Source organism: Engraulis encrasicolus, chromosome 9 (genome assembly GCF_034702125.1).
Source record: "Engraulis encrasicolus isolate BLACKSEA-1 chromosome 9, IST_EnEncr_1.0, whole genome shotgun sequence".
Taxonomy (NCBI): Eukaryota; Metazoa; Chordata; class Actinopteri; order Clupeiformes; family Engraulidae; genus Engraulis; species Engraulis encrasicolus.
In genome coordinates this window covers 18,434,063-18,450,780 of record NC_085865.1, presented here as the reverse complement: position 1 = coordinate 18,450,780, position 16,718 = coordinate 18,434,063, and the positions used below count along the sequence as shown (strand labels likewise).

General features: G+C 46.5%; 1 protein-coding gene across 1 annotated transcript in view; it reads right to left on the bottom strand.

The window, feature by feature from the left end:
- The window catches only part of dok6 (docking protein 6), a 90,364-nt gene that overhangs the window by 38,062 nt on the left and 35,584 nt on the right, over positions 1-16,718 (bottom strand). The window contains exon 3 of the mRNA XM_063206690.1: positions 11,188-11,302. Within this exon, the coding sequence (XP_063062760.1) occupies positions 11,188-11,302 (115 nt within the window). The remainder of the gene's footprint in view (positions 1-11,187; positions 11,303-16,718) is intronic.

The window sequence follows — 16,718 nt, the reverse complement described above, 5'->3', positions numbered from 1 at the left end:
GGCATGTGTGTGTGTGTGTGTGTGTGTGTGTGTGTGTGTGTGTGTGTGTGTGTGTGTGTGTGTGTGTGTGCGTGTGAGTTAGAGAGAGAGGAGGAGAGAGAGAGAGAGAGAGAGAGAGAGAGAGAGAGAGAGAGAGAGAGAGAGCGTCAGAATATTTTTCATCTTCTTTCTATATGTGTTTTCAGGTATTGCATGGTTTGTCTCCGCAAATCAATGACCTTTTCGCTGTGTCTGGATTCACACTCACTTTTAGGCCCACCGAGTGGAAAATTGGATAAACAAACACTTCATCAGCAGGGACGGCCATGCCACCTAACATGGGGGACAGGACAGGCTCACTCGCACAAACAAAAACCACAGCACACTCTCTGGATTACACACTTTTTACCCATTTTTTGTCACTTCACCACAAACTTTCATTGTTATTTGCTGTTGTTGTTGTTGTTGTTATTCCGTGATGGCACTGGCAAAGCAAGTAAACCCAATAAAGCTCCAGTATGGTCAATGGGATAGAGCTCTGGGATAGGGACAATAAAAATAACAAACCCCAGAATAATGGAAGAGAAAAATTCAAAGTCATTTCACCTAGAGAAACATCTGTCTTAGACGTCACGGGCCGTGGAGGAACAGAAGTGGGAAGAGAAAGATGGAGGTGAGGAGGAGGAGGAGGAAGAGAAAGATGGTAGTGAGGAGGAAGAGGAGGAGGAGGAGGATAGATGGAACAGGAGGAGGAGGAGGAGGAGGAAGATGAGGAGGAGGAGGAGGAGGATAGATGGAACAGGAGGAAGAGGAGGAAGATGAGGAGGATAGATGGAATAGGAGGAAGAGGAGAAGGAGGAGGATAGATGGAACAGGAGGAAGAGGAGGAGGAAGAGGAGGAGGAGGAGGAGGAAGAGAGAGATGGTAGTGAGGAGGAAGAGGAGGAGGAGGATAGATGTAACAGGAGGAGGAAGAGGAAGAGGAGGATAGATGGAACAGGAGGAAGAGGAGGAGGAGAAGGATAGATGGAACAGGAGGAAGAGGAGGAAGATGAGGAGGATAGATGGAACAGGAGGAAGAGGAGGAAGAGGAGGAAGAGGAGGAGGAGGAAGAAAAGACGGTGGAGGACGGCTGTGGTGTCCAGGGAACACCTGAGCCTGCTGAGCGGCATCCGCCAAGGAAGGAGGAGAGCGAACGAACAGCTTTACCAACACACTCATGTGGCCAACAACACCAACTCCATGGGGGAGACAGGAGGGAGAAGAAGAGGGGGAGGCAGGGAGAGAAGACGGGGAGGCAGGGAGGGAGAAGAAGAGGGGGAGGAGGCAGGGAGGGAGAAGAGGGGGAGAAATGGAGGAGGGAGAAAATGAGGAGAGTGAAAGATAGAGAGAAAGATAGACACATAGAGATAGAAAGACTCACATAGACGGAGATAGAGGTAGAGAATAGAGTAGACTTTGTTGTTATGCAAGCATGAAATTTGTCTTTGGTCTCAATGTATATAAACATAAATGGACATTTATTCCATTGCTCAAAACATCCAGTAAATACATGCAGACATCATTGCACACATCCTCTCCCTCTAGCCAGCTTTCCCACCATACACATCATATGCAAGTCAGGTGCAAGATCCAGTCTCTTGTTTTTCGTTACACCTGTCTAGGAGCGACAGACAGACAGACAGACAGACAGACAGACAGACAGACAGACAGACAGACAGACAGACAGACAGACAGACAAACAGGTAAGCGGGAGGTGTGATGAAGCTAAATAAAGAGGAAAATGAGGGGAAAGTGAGCACCCAAAGACAGACAGAAACTGACCAGGGATGGCGAAGGAATGAGGAAAGGTGGCAGTGTGATGCAACAATCAAACCAATGATTCCAATGATTCGCTACTATCAAACTTAGCAGACTACTAAGAATATGTCCCTTATATTTCTCCCGTTGACTTTGCAGTTATGTGTTGCTGACTTGAACAACATGACTAAAGCTGTTACACTACTTACATTTCGTACAGGAAATAAGTAATGTGAAGAAAGATGAAGAAAGAAAGAAAGGCGTGCATAAAGAAACAGCTGGGAAAAGAGGAAAGACAAAAAGGGATAGAAAAGAAAGAGAGAATTGCTAAAAATTGAGAGTAAACAAAGAGAAACAGACAAAAAGAAAGTAATCAAAGAGAAAGAGAAAGAAATAGCTCATGGAGCAAGAAAAAAAAGGAACAAGATCATAATTCAAAGAAAAAATTAAAAGAAGATGCTGAAAACCGTAACAGAGGAAGAGGTGGAAAGAACAGATAGAAATGTTTAAAAAGTAAGAAAATAAAGAGAAAATGAATGAAAGAAAAAGAATAGAAATAAGAGAGTGAGTGAAAAATAGAGAAAAAAGAAAAAAGCAGGGGTCTGCAGGGAGGTCAGCGCCCCGCGTGGGACATACACACCAGTGTGAGCAGCCCATATGGCAAGGGATTATGGGAACAGGGAGGTGTGATTGTGTGTGCACTCATGTGTGTGTGTGTGTGTGTGTGTGTGTGTGTGTGTGTGTGTGTGTGTGTGTGTGTGTGTGTGTGTGTGTGTGTGCGTGCGTGCGCGTGCGTGCGTGCGTGCGTGCGTGCGTGCGTGCGTGTGTGTGTGTGTCAGCTGGGCAGGGAGGGGCACCTGATTCAGGAAGTGGCACTTAGAGAAGGGGGGTGGGGGGGGAGTGTGGGGTCACCACTGTGCAGGATGGCACCTCAGCATGCCCACAGCGGATGTGCTTTAGGCTGTCGGTGTGTGTGTGTGTGTGTGTGTGTGTGTGTGTGTGTGTGTGTGTGTGTGTGTGTGTGTGTGTGTGTGTGTCTCTGTGTGTGTGTGTCTGTGTGTGTCTGTGTGTGAGTGTTTGTGTTTATTTATATATTTGTGAATGTTTGTACGTGTGTGCATGTGTGCTTGTTTGTTTATTTGTGAGTGTGTGTGGGTCAGTGTGTGTGTACATGCGTGCATGCGTGCGTTTGTGTGTGTATTTGTGTGTGTGTGTGTGCATGCATGAGTTTTTGGGTGTGGTGTATGTGTATCTGTGTGTGAGCACAATCAAACCAAGAGGAAAATACATCCCTTATATTTCTTTCTTGTTTACTTGCACAACTATGCACTGTATTACCGACGTCCGTTGCAAAAAATAAAGATGTTATGTAAGTGTCATATCGGAAATAAGTTTCTATTTGCAAAGTGTGACTACCACGCAAATGAGGGGAAAAAAACATCTTTTCACTTTCAGTTGTGTTGCTGCCTACCTAATTAACATGTGGGAAAAATTTAAGTTTGTATGCCATGTGTGAGACAGAAAGGAAAAAAGAAAGGGAGGAATACACAAACATAAATGGAAAAGAAAGAAAAGGGGGAAAAATCTACTTCTGTTGCAGTAAATCAGATGGAAACGTCTATTCTGTGGGTAATCTGTACTCTGCATCTGTATATTATCTGATGTGAATACAGAGAGGAAGAGGAAAAGAAAAAGAAGACAGACATGCACAAACTGAGAGAAGAGAACATAAAAGAGAAATTATTATAAGGGAATATTTGAGAGAGGGGGGTAAGTGAAAGAGATAGAGAGGGAAAGAAAGAGAAAGCGCAGGTATAGAGGGAGATGCAAGACAGAGAGAAACAAGGAGCGAGAGAAAGAGAGAGAAGAGAAAGAAAGGAAGAAAGGTAAAGAAAGTCAGAGAGGCAGAGACAGAGAGAGATAGATAGATAGAGAGAGAGAGAGAGAGAGAGAGAGAGAGAGAGAGAGAGAGAGACAGAGACAGAGACAGAGACAGAGACAGAGACAGAGACAGAGAACTGTGAGTTGAGGCAGCAGTGCTAGCTGGTAAGGTGTTAATGATATCACAGCGGGGGTTTTGCTGGTTACCCCCTGCCTCCATGCCTGCCCGTCTGCCTTGACTGCCTGTCTGCCTGCCTGCCTGCCTGCCTGCCTGCCTGCCTGCCCTGCCTGCCTGCCTGCCTGCCTGCCTGCCTGCCTGCCTGCCTGCCTGCCTGCCTGCCTGCCTTGCCTGCCTGCCTGCCTGACTGCTTGCCTGCCGTGCTTGCCTGCCTGCCTCCATGCCTGCCCGTCTGCCTTGACTGCCTGCCTGCATGCCTGTCTGCCTGCCAGCCTGCCTGCCTTTTTGCATGCCTGCCTGCCTGCATGCCTGTCTGCCTGCCTGCCTTTTTGCGTGCCTGCCTGACTGCCTGCCTGCCTGCCTGCCTGACTGCCTGCATGACTTGACTGCCTGCCTGCCTGCCTGCCTGCCTGCCGAACGGCATGACTGCCTGCCTGCCTGCCTGCCTGCCTGCCTGCCTGCCTGCCTGACTGCCTGCCTTGCTTGACTGCCTGCCTGCCTGCCTGCCCGTGTGTGCTGAGCGCTCCCCCTGGCTCCACAGCCATTCTGCCAGAACAGCCAACACACACACACACACACACACACACACACACACACACACACACACACACACACACACACACACACACACACACACACACACACACACACACACACACCAGGGTGAAGAACAGACCAAAGGAAGTCCAAGGCATTTACATTTCATTACATTTCACTTCTTCTTAGATGTGTTGTGCTGCTGCCACAGAGAGAGAGAGAGAGAGAGAGAGAGAGAGAGAGAGAGAGAGAGAGAGAGAGAGAGAGAGAGAGACAGAGAGAGACAGAGACAGAGACAGACAGACAGACAGACAGACAGACAGAGCGAGCGGAACTGTGTGTGTGTGTGTGAGAAAGAGAGAGAGGGAGAGAGAGAGAGAGAGAGAGAGAGAGAGAGAGAGAGAGAGAGAGAGAGAGATAGAGAGACAGAGAGAGACAGAGAGAGACAGAGACAGAGAGACAGACAGACAGACAGACAGACAGACAGAGCGAGCGGAACTGTGTGTGTGTGTGTGAGAAAGAGAGAGAGAGAGAGAGAGAGAGAGAGAGAGAGACAGAGAGAGACAGAGAGAGACAGAGACAGACAGACAGACAGACAGACAGACAGAGCGAGCGGAACTGTGTGTGTGTGTGTGAGAAAGAGAGAGAGAGAGAGAGAGAGAGAGAGAGAGAGAGAGAGAGAGAGAGAGAGAGAGATAGACAGACAGAGAGAGAGAGAGAGAGAGACAGACAGACAGACAGACAGACAGACAGACAGAGCGAGAGCGAGCGGAACTGTGTGTGTGTGTAAGAGAGAGAGAGAGAGAGAGAGAGAGAGAGAGAGAGAGAGAGAGAGAGAGAGAGAGAGAGAGAGAGAGGGAGAGAGAGAGAGAGAGAGACCACATCTCTGGGTGTGCACGTGTGTTAAATAAAATCATAACTTTCTATAAACCCCCCCATTATTCCCAGGCTGTTGTCAGGCCCCGTCAGGTGGGGAGGCAGGCAGGAGTCTAAGGCCCCATCAGGTGGGGAGGCAGGCAGGAGTCTAAGCGTTCGCATAGCCCACTGTGCTAACCCACTGTAATGCCTACGCCACGGCACATCCAGACTGTATTTACAGCTTATAAGGGAAGTTAATGGCTGGGAAAGATAGCTTCTTTCCATTTTCAACCCCGTGGGTGATTTGTTTGTGCTTTCTATTTATTTCCTTTCTTCTCCCCACCGCCGCCCAACTGATGCACTGTTCCTGGCCATTGCCCTTAGATATATATTTGTTTGAAGACCCATGTCACAAACCAATGCTTTCCAGATGGCGGGCGTGGGGGGGCGGGGAGATGGTGTGGCGATTATTTCTGGTCCCCCTGCCTCTAGGGTTTGTATAAAGCTGGTGCCGCACGCACACACACACATATTTGCCCACGGTAAGTGGGACTGAATTGCATCATAGGCTCATATACAGAGCCATTGGATGAATAAAAATCAATGTGATTGGCCCTCCCGACCTCCATTGGATATGAAAATCAATTGTGATTGGCCCCCTCCCCACCTCCGGACCCATCCCATTGGTTTGCATGGAGATGAATGGCTCATGTGCTGGCCCCCCTCCAGCTGGGCAGATCTAGTGCTGTCAATCTGGGTTACAGTATTTCCTGATAGCTGACACACAATAATGGGATACCTCAGCCAAACAAAAATCGATCGGGGCCCTGCTACGTTAGGCCCTCCAAAGCCACACACACGCAGGCACACACACACACACACATGCATGCACGCCAGCACGCACGCAAGCACACACAAACGCATGCACGATAGCACCATGCACACACACACACACACCCTCCTGGCTTGCTTAACAGTAAACACAATTCACGTTTTTTTTCCTTTCTTTTTTTCTCCGCTAAGCAAAAATTTACGCTCATGCACATGCGATCAATACTGCACTACGTAACAACCACAACAACTTCAAACTCAAAGACGCACCTTAGAAAGTCAATGAACACACTTCTTTTTAATGTTGGAAAGAGTGACCCACAAAATTATTAACATCACTCACACCGTAGAATCGATAGCAATACATTTTTTGAAGTTTTTTATGAACCTGTTTACAAATAAAAGCCTTTATATATTGCCCAGCTTATATGACACCGTTCCCTTGCACTACAAAAACCGGGACCAAATCTGTAAACTAAAACCAACAGCAATTTCCTCGCTTTTCACTGACTTAATAAGCACAACGACTTGTTTTGAAAAGCATAACATAGTGAGGACACAAAGATCAGACCTTGAACACCACAATCACCGTCAGCCCACTATTAAGATGCAAAACACATAGAGCAATTCCAAAAAGCAGGACACACAGGTTGTGAGGTGGAAAAGTTGCTGTGCCCAGAAGAGCCAAGACAGGAGCCTGATTACAGCCACATCGTCTCATTACATTACATTAAACTTAGCAGAAGCTTTTATCTAAAGCGACAGGCAACAGAGAAACTACAGTCAAGCTGTAAATTAGGAACCATGGGACCATAACGACCCATCCTGGAAACTAACTCTTCCAGGGACACAAGAGAAGGAGGCAGAACATACAGTAGAAGCTGTATACAGTTAGCCAGGCTTACGTCCTCCTAGTGACGCAACACCTTCGACGTTGCTTCTAGTCAGGCCCGGAGCCATACAAATATCATTTTTGAGCTCCGGAAAAATCGGGAACCACCCATTTTGTCAGGAGCAATCACCTTTGAGCAGCTCCAACGGCCCTGGGTAGAGGCGTGTTCAAGGCAGTGATGTGGTTTGAGCAGAGACGTTCTATTGGGACTAAGAAAATGTTTAAACTTCGGCACAGCCTTTTCTGGCCTTGACCAGGAGGTGGGTTAATCAGGCTGTTTTGGAAAACGTTATTCGTTATCTTCTAGGTCAGACCAACACCTCGGTACGAGATTTGAAAGTCGATGATAATCAGACAAGTAAACAGTACTGTACACATAACAAGCAACAGGCAGGGATAGTAGATCATAGCCGTCAATCAATCATTGAAAGGGTGATTTGTTGTGAAACGTGTCATGCCCTGATGGCGTACTGTTTTGAGTTGTTTCCACACTGTATGCCTCAATACTAGCCATTTTGGTATTGGTCTGCTGTGTCCTCTAAAATACTATCAGTCAATAATGCAAAAACACCACACTGAAATATGCTAACATGCATGTGTTGTTCAGTGTAATAATTACAAATGAAAAGAGACCAGACAGAGGAGGACGGGTACAAGCGACGATGACGAATAGAAAGGCCAGAGCAGCACAGACAGGGAGGTTCAGCTGAAACTGGTGATCATTAATCATCGTGCGCTCATAGATGGGTGACTATGATGAAGCTGGACAATGAGTACGGCCAACACAGAGCGCGCCACGCATTCATTCTCAAAGTCATTTCAATAGATTGTGACTGTATAATGCCTTCTCTGCCACAGACGAGGCAGTCTTATTTCCTATTGTGTGCACCAAGCCTTGCCATCTCATTTTCCACCACTTGTAAATGTGCACAAGTGTTCAAGATCTTGTAAATGTGCTTTCATTTTTATTATTTTCTTCCTCACAACATAGATTTGTTTTTGTCCTTGGCGTTTCATATCTTGTAAAAAAAAAGGTTTTTACTCTTCCTGTCCAACAGTTCTGATATGTAAACATGTGTTCTTTTCTTCTGCTGTAAAACTACCAGATTTATTTTCGGTTCTATTTACAGTCAACCCAAAGATCAAAAGGTTGCTGGATTAAAATTGGGCACGTCTTGGGTACACAAATTGGGCACTTCTTACTATCAGGATGATGCCTTTTAAAACTATAGTGCTGTTTTTTACATGCTGTGTTCCTAGAATGGTGGTCTGCTTTCCAAATAATGTGAATCATCCTAAAAGTTGACTTCTTGGAAGTCCAAGTGTGTGTTCATGACTGGTTTTGTATTCGCGATAACGGCACAGTATGATTTTGACTTGGTGGTGTAACAGTTGTTTTGAGAAAGTGGATGCTGTCTTTCTAAAATAGCCAATGTTTTTTTTTTTTTAAATTAACAATTTGGAAGACTGCCTTATCCAAGAGATGTCTTTTCCGTGACAAATGCTTGTTCATGATTGACTGTGTACATATGTGTGATGTAACAACACAGCTTGACTTTGACCTGGTGGTTAGGCACTCAGAGCTGTTTGGAGAAATGGTGTTCTGTTTGTCAAAAATGGCAGATGACTCAGGAAAATGGGCAGGACATTTTGGAGGACTGGCTGAACCCACTTATCCAAAAGAAAGTGTTGTGTCATTATGAAACTACCCACAAGCTGAGGTACCAAGGTATTACAAAGCTCTAGGCCTAAGTACTAGGCTTGGGGGGGTTAATATTATTTTTTTATTAAATTATTATATGTTTCGTTTTTTGGCTTTCGCTAAGCTATTATTTTAATATATTTGCTTTAAGAGTAGGCCTAAGTCAAATATATTAACAGTTTTTAAATTCTTACAAAAAAAAATGTTTAAACCTCCTTCAGCTGCGCTACTCTGTCTGCAACAGAGATGGTCCCTCTGCTGTCTGTGAGAGCGACTCTCCCCCGCCGACCCCTCCCCATCGCCCTTCTTGTCTCTCGTGTCACCATCAGCTGCTTCAAGCCCGCTCTTCCAAACTCCACCGCGTGGAAACTTATTTTCAATACATTTCACGTTGCAGCCTACTGCAGGCTGCTACTAGAGTGTGTTATTTAACGGTGTAGTTCTATTTCAAGACGAGCTGTGTCACGGCGTTTTTGCATAGGCCTACATAACTTTAGCTATGCAGGGAAGCCCAGAACGTTTGTCAAATGGAAGAGATGAGAACCCACGCGTGCCCTCTCGAGGTTTTGCAATGGATTTTAGCCCGAGTTAGCAAATTACCCGACGCGAATGTTTCTAAAGCACATAGCGAGACTTTTTAATTCATCAATGGAAACAATTGCGGTGAAGCCACGAAGACGTGGGCAGACATGGAATCGCTTGCGCTCCCTCTTGACAGTGGGCTAATCAGAAGTGTAGCCTACAATCTTGTGTGGCTACTTCACAAGACATCTCCTTCGCGGAGAGATTAAACATTTTGAGTCGAATTTCCGTTAAACATGAAATGGTAAACTGGCACAATTGCTGAACGATTTGTTGCTTTCACTTTAGGCTACTCCGGAGGGAGAACCAATGCCTCATGACCCTCCGTTGTAGAAACTTGGGTCACATAAATAAATGTAGGCAATTGGACACTTACTTGAACTCATATGCAGCAAACAATAGTAGGGCTTAGTTCACAAGGTTTTTTTTATTTCATTGCGGGTTTTTTCGTAGCTATTAAATCCACTCTGCTTGAGGCTTGTGTTGACAACCTCGGTCAGTTCAGTCCTGCTACCTGCGCAGTCCGCTGCTACTAAGGATTTTACGGTAATGTTTCAGTTTAAAGATCGCCTCTCAACGTAATTTAATTAATATTGCCGTGTTCCCAATTGTTATTGAATGTGTTACGCGTTGGTCCTGTTTTAAAAAACGTTCTGGTTGCTTTGTTTCAAGACGTTTTTGCAAGCTGGCAAGGTGGCTTGTGGAGAAACGAGAGAGTGTTCCGTGTTTCTCGTGGAAATGCGTCTCTGATTGGCTCACTCCTCCTGCTCTCAAAGAAACGCGTCTCTGATTGGCTCAGTCCTCCAGCCTTGGGAGAGAATGTAATGGGAAACAGAGTCGCCACTTCCCCGGATGGTACTGCACTATAGGGGCGCCAACGGAGGCGTGCAGGCTCCATTCAGGGCTGTGCTCTTTCGACAGCGACCCCTAGGCGAGCTGTAGGCACGGAGCAACCGGAGTGAGCAGGCTTTATGTATGAGGCTTTGTGCTGTGTGTGTACCTGAGAGTAGCAACCAGCTGATAGCTAAGCTAAGCTATGTTTCGGACCACCAGACGTTGCTTGTTTTGAAAACAAGCAGAAAAAAATTACTCGACATGTTTTTAGATAAATGGGTCGATATAAACCTTTGTGGGCAACGCCTTCTTTCGACGTGACGAAACACAGAAAGGCTTTCGTGATTCGCTCGTTTCTCTGCATTATTGATGTAAATTGGGAAACACCGGGAAACACAGCCAGGAGAGTTGACGCACCGCTATGAGAGCCTTGCAAGTGAGTTTAACTTGGGGTGACCGTCCGATCTTCGAAAGGAGTGAGTAAAACTGAGTTTTATCGGAAGTTGGCCTTTAATTCAATGCCAAGCACCGTAATGATGACAATAGCAGCGGCTTCAAAAATACAAAGGTAGATGATTCATTGGCATCACGATGTTGGCGTCCATCGTGATGCCAGCTGTCCATCGCCGATGGACGATGACATCGTCTATCGGCACAACCTTACTAAGTACCGTACCAAACGGTTATGATTAGGGTTAGGGTTTGGGTTAGATAAACAGTCTTAGAAGAGAGAGTTCTTTTTTATTATTATTTTTTGGTCTTTAAATTGTTTATTTTATGACAGGACAGTGAAAGATTGGACTGGAAGGAGTGAGGAGAGAGATGGGGAAGGTTCGGAAAAAATGACCCAGGCCGGAATCAAACCCAGATTGACGGCGTAGTCGCCCAGTGCCCTACCGTTAGAGCCACTGTAGGGCCAGAACAGAGTGTTCTTTTGTGACGGGCTGCTTCATCGAGATGAGGTACGAGCTGTGGAAACAGCCAATTCCCAAACTCCAACCAAAACCCTAAAGCTAAACCCAAGGGAAACTACTGCAGTGTGTTGTAGTAACGGCTTGGTGCTGTATCTCAGCTCAACAGGGAGCTCATGGCAACAAAGATCCCTGCTCCTCACCTGACTCGCAGGCGAACGTCTTGGAGGACTCGTCGTGGAAGATGATGGCCACCGCATGCTTCTTGGTCTCTCTGGGTATCCTGGTGATGTTCTTGATGTTGTGAAGTTCCGTAATCTGTTGAGGGACATGAAATAGACCAAAACAAAAAACCTGTTATTTGGTAGCCTGTTGAAATGATTTGAGGCAAACACTGCTGTATTTGAGCTATTTAATCTCAACTTTAATGAGCAAGCATTGGAAATTAGTCCGAACCACAGAGCAGAACCGTTTGGGGGAAAACACAGTTTGAAAAGAGTGGCTTTGTTTGCAAATTGGAATAGACCTAGGACTGACTATGAGAGTTGTGTTGGTTGGGGGATATGATAGCGCAAAGGTGGGTTTCGGGGGGGAATGCATATATGTACTGCAGCCATAGACAGCCAGACTAATGCAGTTAGCACTAATCTCATGGCCAACAGAACCGATACAACCAGCGAAATGGAACGGCCAACTTGTGCTGCCTGGGGATTTAGGATTGGATGGCGTCCACGTAGAATGCAAAAAAACCACACACACACACACACACACACACACACACACACACACACACACACACACACACACACGTTCATTCAAAATGTCTCTTTGTGGATATAATCTTCTTACAAAAGCACACTAGATGCAAAACAATGCCATGTGATTGCACAAAAAGGGCTCTTTTGTCCCCTGACTAATTGTGAATTTGATGTGGTGCTGAATCTACTTTGGAGGGATGCTTTGGGGATTACACACACGCTCGTCATTGGCACACAATCAATGTCTACTTCTAACACGACCACAATGGGGTTAAAAAGGGCCTTTCATATCCACTGTATGACACAGTTACCAAACAGGTTTACTACCGTATATACATAGCTCAATATGACACAGTTGGCATTTATGAGACATTTATGAGACATTTCCGGTGGAGACTGCAGCTCATTGTTAAATATTATCAGTTACTGGAATCTGCCATATACTGTGCTAGTCAGACGCTGAAAGGGAACGACCTGCTCGTCTCCTGAACCAGACACAATGAAACAATGAATACCTTAAATCAGGGACACACACACTGGAGTTCATCACATCGTTGTGCCATTATCAGGGCTCCACAGCTCTGACACTGACACACGCAGACACATGCACGCACATACACTGACGGTACATGCACACCAACGGCGCGTACATCCACAGTACGGTCACAGAATGTGTCCGTTATCAGTCCGAAACGGTTAGAATGCATGAAAACAAATCATGCCTTGCACACAGGAACGCGGTGTAAGCGCGGCGCATGTCCGTGCCGACCGGACATGTCCGCATTGCTCCTTGAAAATAGAATTTGAGTCTATTTTCCTGCGCTGACGTCCGCGTTCAATGCTTGGCTCCCATTGAAAATGAATGGCTGCTGCCCACGGATAGAACGTGGACGTTGACTGTGCAGTGTGAAAGGCAGCCCGAGAACCTTTCGGACTCGCACTGCTCACGGAGACGTTAAGGAAACGTGGCGTGTGTGTGCATGTACCGTGAAACATCACATGCGTGCATTCACTCATGCATGCACGCCCGCACGCACGCACGCACGCACGCACGCACGCACCGTCTGAGATACCAAGCAGGTGACCTTCTGAGATGCAAACTGCTTTATCACCTCTGGGCTCCGGTTTCATTTCATACCTCCTCCTGATTTCTGCCCAGGCACTGCCCAAACATTTCACTCAGGTTTTTTTTCTGAGCACCTCCCCTCCCCTTCCCTCCTCTCCTCTCACTCACAGCCCCATGACCACCCATCCACCAACCCACCCACCTCATCCCCCATCCACCAACCCACCCACCTCATCCCCCATCCACCAACCCACCCACCTCATCCCCACATCCCCAATGCCTCGCCTGGGGGGTCCGAGCTTTTCTAGGGCTGTGAGGGCTGGCTGTGTGAGTTTGGGGGCTGCAGACAGCATGCTGATTTTGTTCCTCTCGTTTTTTTTCCTCTTCTCTCTGTCTCAGTCTCTGTCTAACTGCCCAATCTTTCCCTTCTTTTCATTCTCTGTGACTCACTCTTTTTTCTCTCTGTCGCGCTCGTTCTCTCACTCTCTCTCTCTCTCTGTTGCTTCCTCTTCTCTTTCCCCTCATTTTGCTGCCCTAACGCGGTGCCTGGGGCATCGGCGGGGCTGTAAATGTGTGTTTTGCCAGCCGCGGTGGGGACCTGGGGATTTGGGGGTGATGGTGGATGCCAGGCTGAGGGCTACCCACTGTGCCTTCGTCACGGTGGGGTCCAAGGGGCAAGGGGGGAGGGAGTAGGGGGGAAAGTGAGAGAGGTGCCTAGCAGGAGGATGTTACTTCTTCCTCTCCCTCTCTCTCTCTCTCTCTCTCTCTCTCTCTCTCATTCCCTCCCTGGCTCCAAGCTCATCCGTTTCTCTTCCTCACTATCTCCCCTCTCCATCCTTCTCCATCTCCTCTTTATCTTCCAAAACCATCACTCTCTCTCCCCCTCACTCTCTCTGTCTCTATTGCTGCTTTTCTCTTTTTTTTCCATCCATTCTCTGTCGCCATCCTTCTCGCTCCTCCCTATATCTGCCTCCACTATCACTCTCTCTGTGTCCATCCATTTCTCGCTGTCTCTCTTCCTCTTTCCCGTGCATCCCCATCTATAGCTCAGCCCTGTCTCTCTCTCTCTCTATCTCTCTCTCTCTCTCTCTCTCTCTCTCTCTCTATCTCCCTCTATAATTCTGTCCTCTCTCTGTCTCTCTCTCTCTCTCTTTCCCTCCATAGCCCCACTTCTCTATATCTCCCTCTATAATTCCATCCTCTCTCTCTCTCTCTCTCTCTCTCTCTCTCTCTCTCTCTCTCTCTCTCTCTATCTCTATCTCTATCTCTATAGCCCCACTTCTCTATATATCTCCCTCTATAATCCCGTCTATCTCTCTCTCTCTCTTTCTCTCTCTCTCTCTCTCTCTCTCTCTCTCTCTCTCTCTCTCTCTCTCTCTCTCTCAATATTCCCACCTCTGTTTTACCTCTCTCTACAATTCCATCCTCTCTCTCTCCCTCTCTCCCTCTCTCTCTCTCTGCCCCTCTGTCTCTTTCTTTCTCTATCCACTCTCTACTCTCCGGACCCCGGCAGGCTTACGCAAGACCTGGAGCATGGGCACTAAATCGCTGCCATTGATCATCCAGTGATGTGTGTGTGTGCCGGTGGTTCTGCCCCGCTGCCTGCCTGGGCTGAGCTAATGGGCCGAGGGCTGCCTCTTGCCTCTTACCCCGCACCCCCCGCTCCTGCCTCAGCCTGCAGCACCCACCACCATCAGCAGCAGCAGCAGCAGCAGCTCTCAAGTCACCTGAGCTGGGGGATGTCGTGAGTCTTGCCACCAGGGTATACCTCCACACACACACCAACACGTGCCAGCCACGAGGTACATTATGCCGTGTCAATCCAACACTTAGGGAGTAGGAGCAACTAGAGAAGTGTTAAGTTTCACTCTCTAGGGGGGGAATTAACACTGTGAAGTTTATGTCGCTCAGCACGTGTCTAAGGGGAGAACTCATTTATGTAACGTTCTAAAATGGGAGTGCTGCAGGGTGGCGGTGTGCAAAAAAAAAATGCTGCAGCACTGAAGTGGTAGGATAAACAACAATTAAGTGGAATAACAGGGGAGCGCGTATTAGCCGCAGTTTTGTTTGTGAAGACATCTCGGTTGCGTTTGAACGATATTGGGGTAAACAGCTTCAATATTTCATTATGAACGAGTTAACACAATCTTCATTCCCACAGACTGATATTGGGCTGTTGAATTTTTGATCAGCCGTGGTGGGTAACCACTTTGTTGGGTTGAGTGCGCTGAATAGATGTAAGTGAATTAGTAAGTTTATTTAGCAAGAGGCAGCTCTGGAGATATTGACATGTATGAGTGGAGCTGCCGGTTACTGATGGAATGTGACAGGGGTTTTAAAAAAACTGTTTAAAGAAGATGAATGGAGCCGAATACGAGCGTAACGTCGTTCTACATTTAAGCCTAAAATCTTACAGTAATCAATATCATTGAACAAAAGGTCTACTTCAGTTCCTTTCGCAGATGACATTTCCTGAAATGAGCAACGTGTTTAAAAAAAAAAGAGGTAATCATGAAGGGTGTCGAAGTGAAGCATGGACCTTTGGATCACACCACAACAGCCAACCAAATGCCAAAATCATATTAGGCTACGTGAAATTATTCACCTGTTGTCCCTTTACAAATGAATTGTAAAGCGGAAGGGTAATAGCCTTCCTCAAAGCCACATTTGCCAAGGAAATATGGGCCTTTGCTAGTCAGATGATTGCCAAATACAGTAATTCATATATATTGGAGACGCAGAAGTCCTGGCCCAAAAAGAGCAAATTTTGTGCATAATAAACTATGTCTCCCTGAACTTTCTTAGCACTTCAGACAACTTAGTCCTGCAAAGGAATTCTGTAATTTCAGTGAAGTAGAGTAAGGTATAGTATAACATATTTGACCAAAAGTTGCGAAGGATCAAAAGCAAAGGGAAAGGGGCCAAGAGAAGTTCTGCTATGCAACAGCAGTTGCACGAAACAGAGCTCTAGGATTTAAGTAAGCTATTGCTGTGTGACCCAGCGTGAGGTTTTCTTGTGTTTGCGAGGTACAACCTGCACGGCTAGAAAGAGAACTCCCAGCAAAAGCAGCAGCCAAGGCATCTTGCTAGACAGCGTACTTAAAAGTCTGCACACAAACCTTCAGCTTCTAATGGGGAGGACTGAGAACAGAGAAGTTATATTCTTTTTCATTCCCACTCGTTAGACATTTCAGCGGGGCCATTCCAACGCAATGATGCATGTTGTTTGCCGTGCTTTTGTGAAGTCATTCAAGCACAATATTGAATATGATATTTGACAGCACTAAATGAACAGAGCGGGGTATGAGGGGGAGATAGGAGGGCTCGTTTTAAAACGCACATTATGACCTTCCCGTCTGTGACATCCAGTCCGATTAGATGGCTCATAAAGGCAAACAAATCGGCATTTGGCAACGCTACATCAAAGGGGTGACAGTGATGTCACGGCCACCATCCCACCACAGGGACTCCCACCCAACGTTTTAGTTAATTCAACACTTAAAGAGAAGAATTTAATGTCACAGTCTTCAATATCACTTTAAGAGTTGAATTAGCACTGCTAATTTGACTGTGTATGCTGTCAAGCCCTTGCTCATTCTGTTAGTCACGAACTTGCAGATGGACTAAGGACTCCCATTTCAAATGGTTTGAGAAAAAGCTGAATAGTGACTAAAAGGGAAATCACGAGTTCATCACGATTATACCCTTTAAGAGAGTAAAAGAAAAGACAGAAGATGGAGAAAGAAAGACAGGAAAGTGGGGAGGATAAAAAGCTTGGGAAAAGGAACTCGATAAAACCAAAAAATGTGTCCTAATGGAATCTTAACAGCAATATCCGCTCCCATTTAAATAATGCACTTATCTGCCAGTGTGAGGGAGAAGGAGTTGGGGGGTGGGGGGGGGGGGGAGG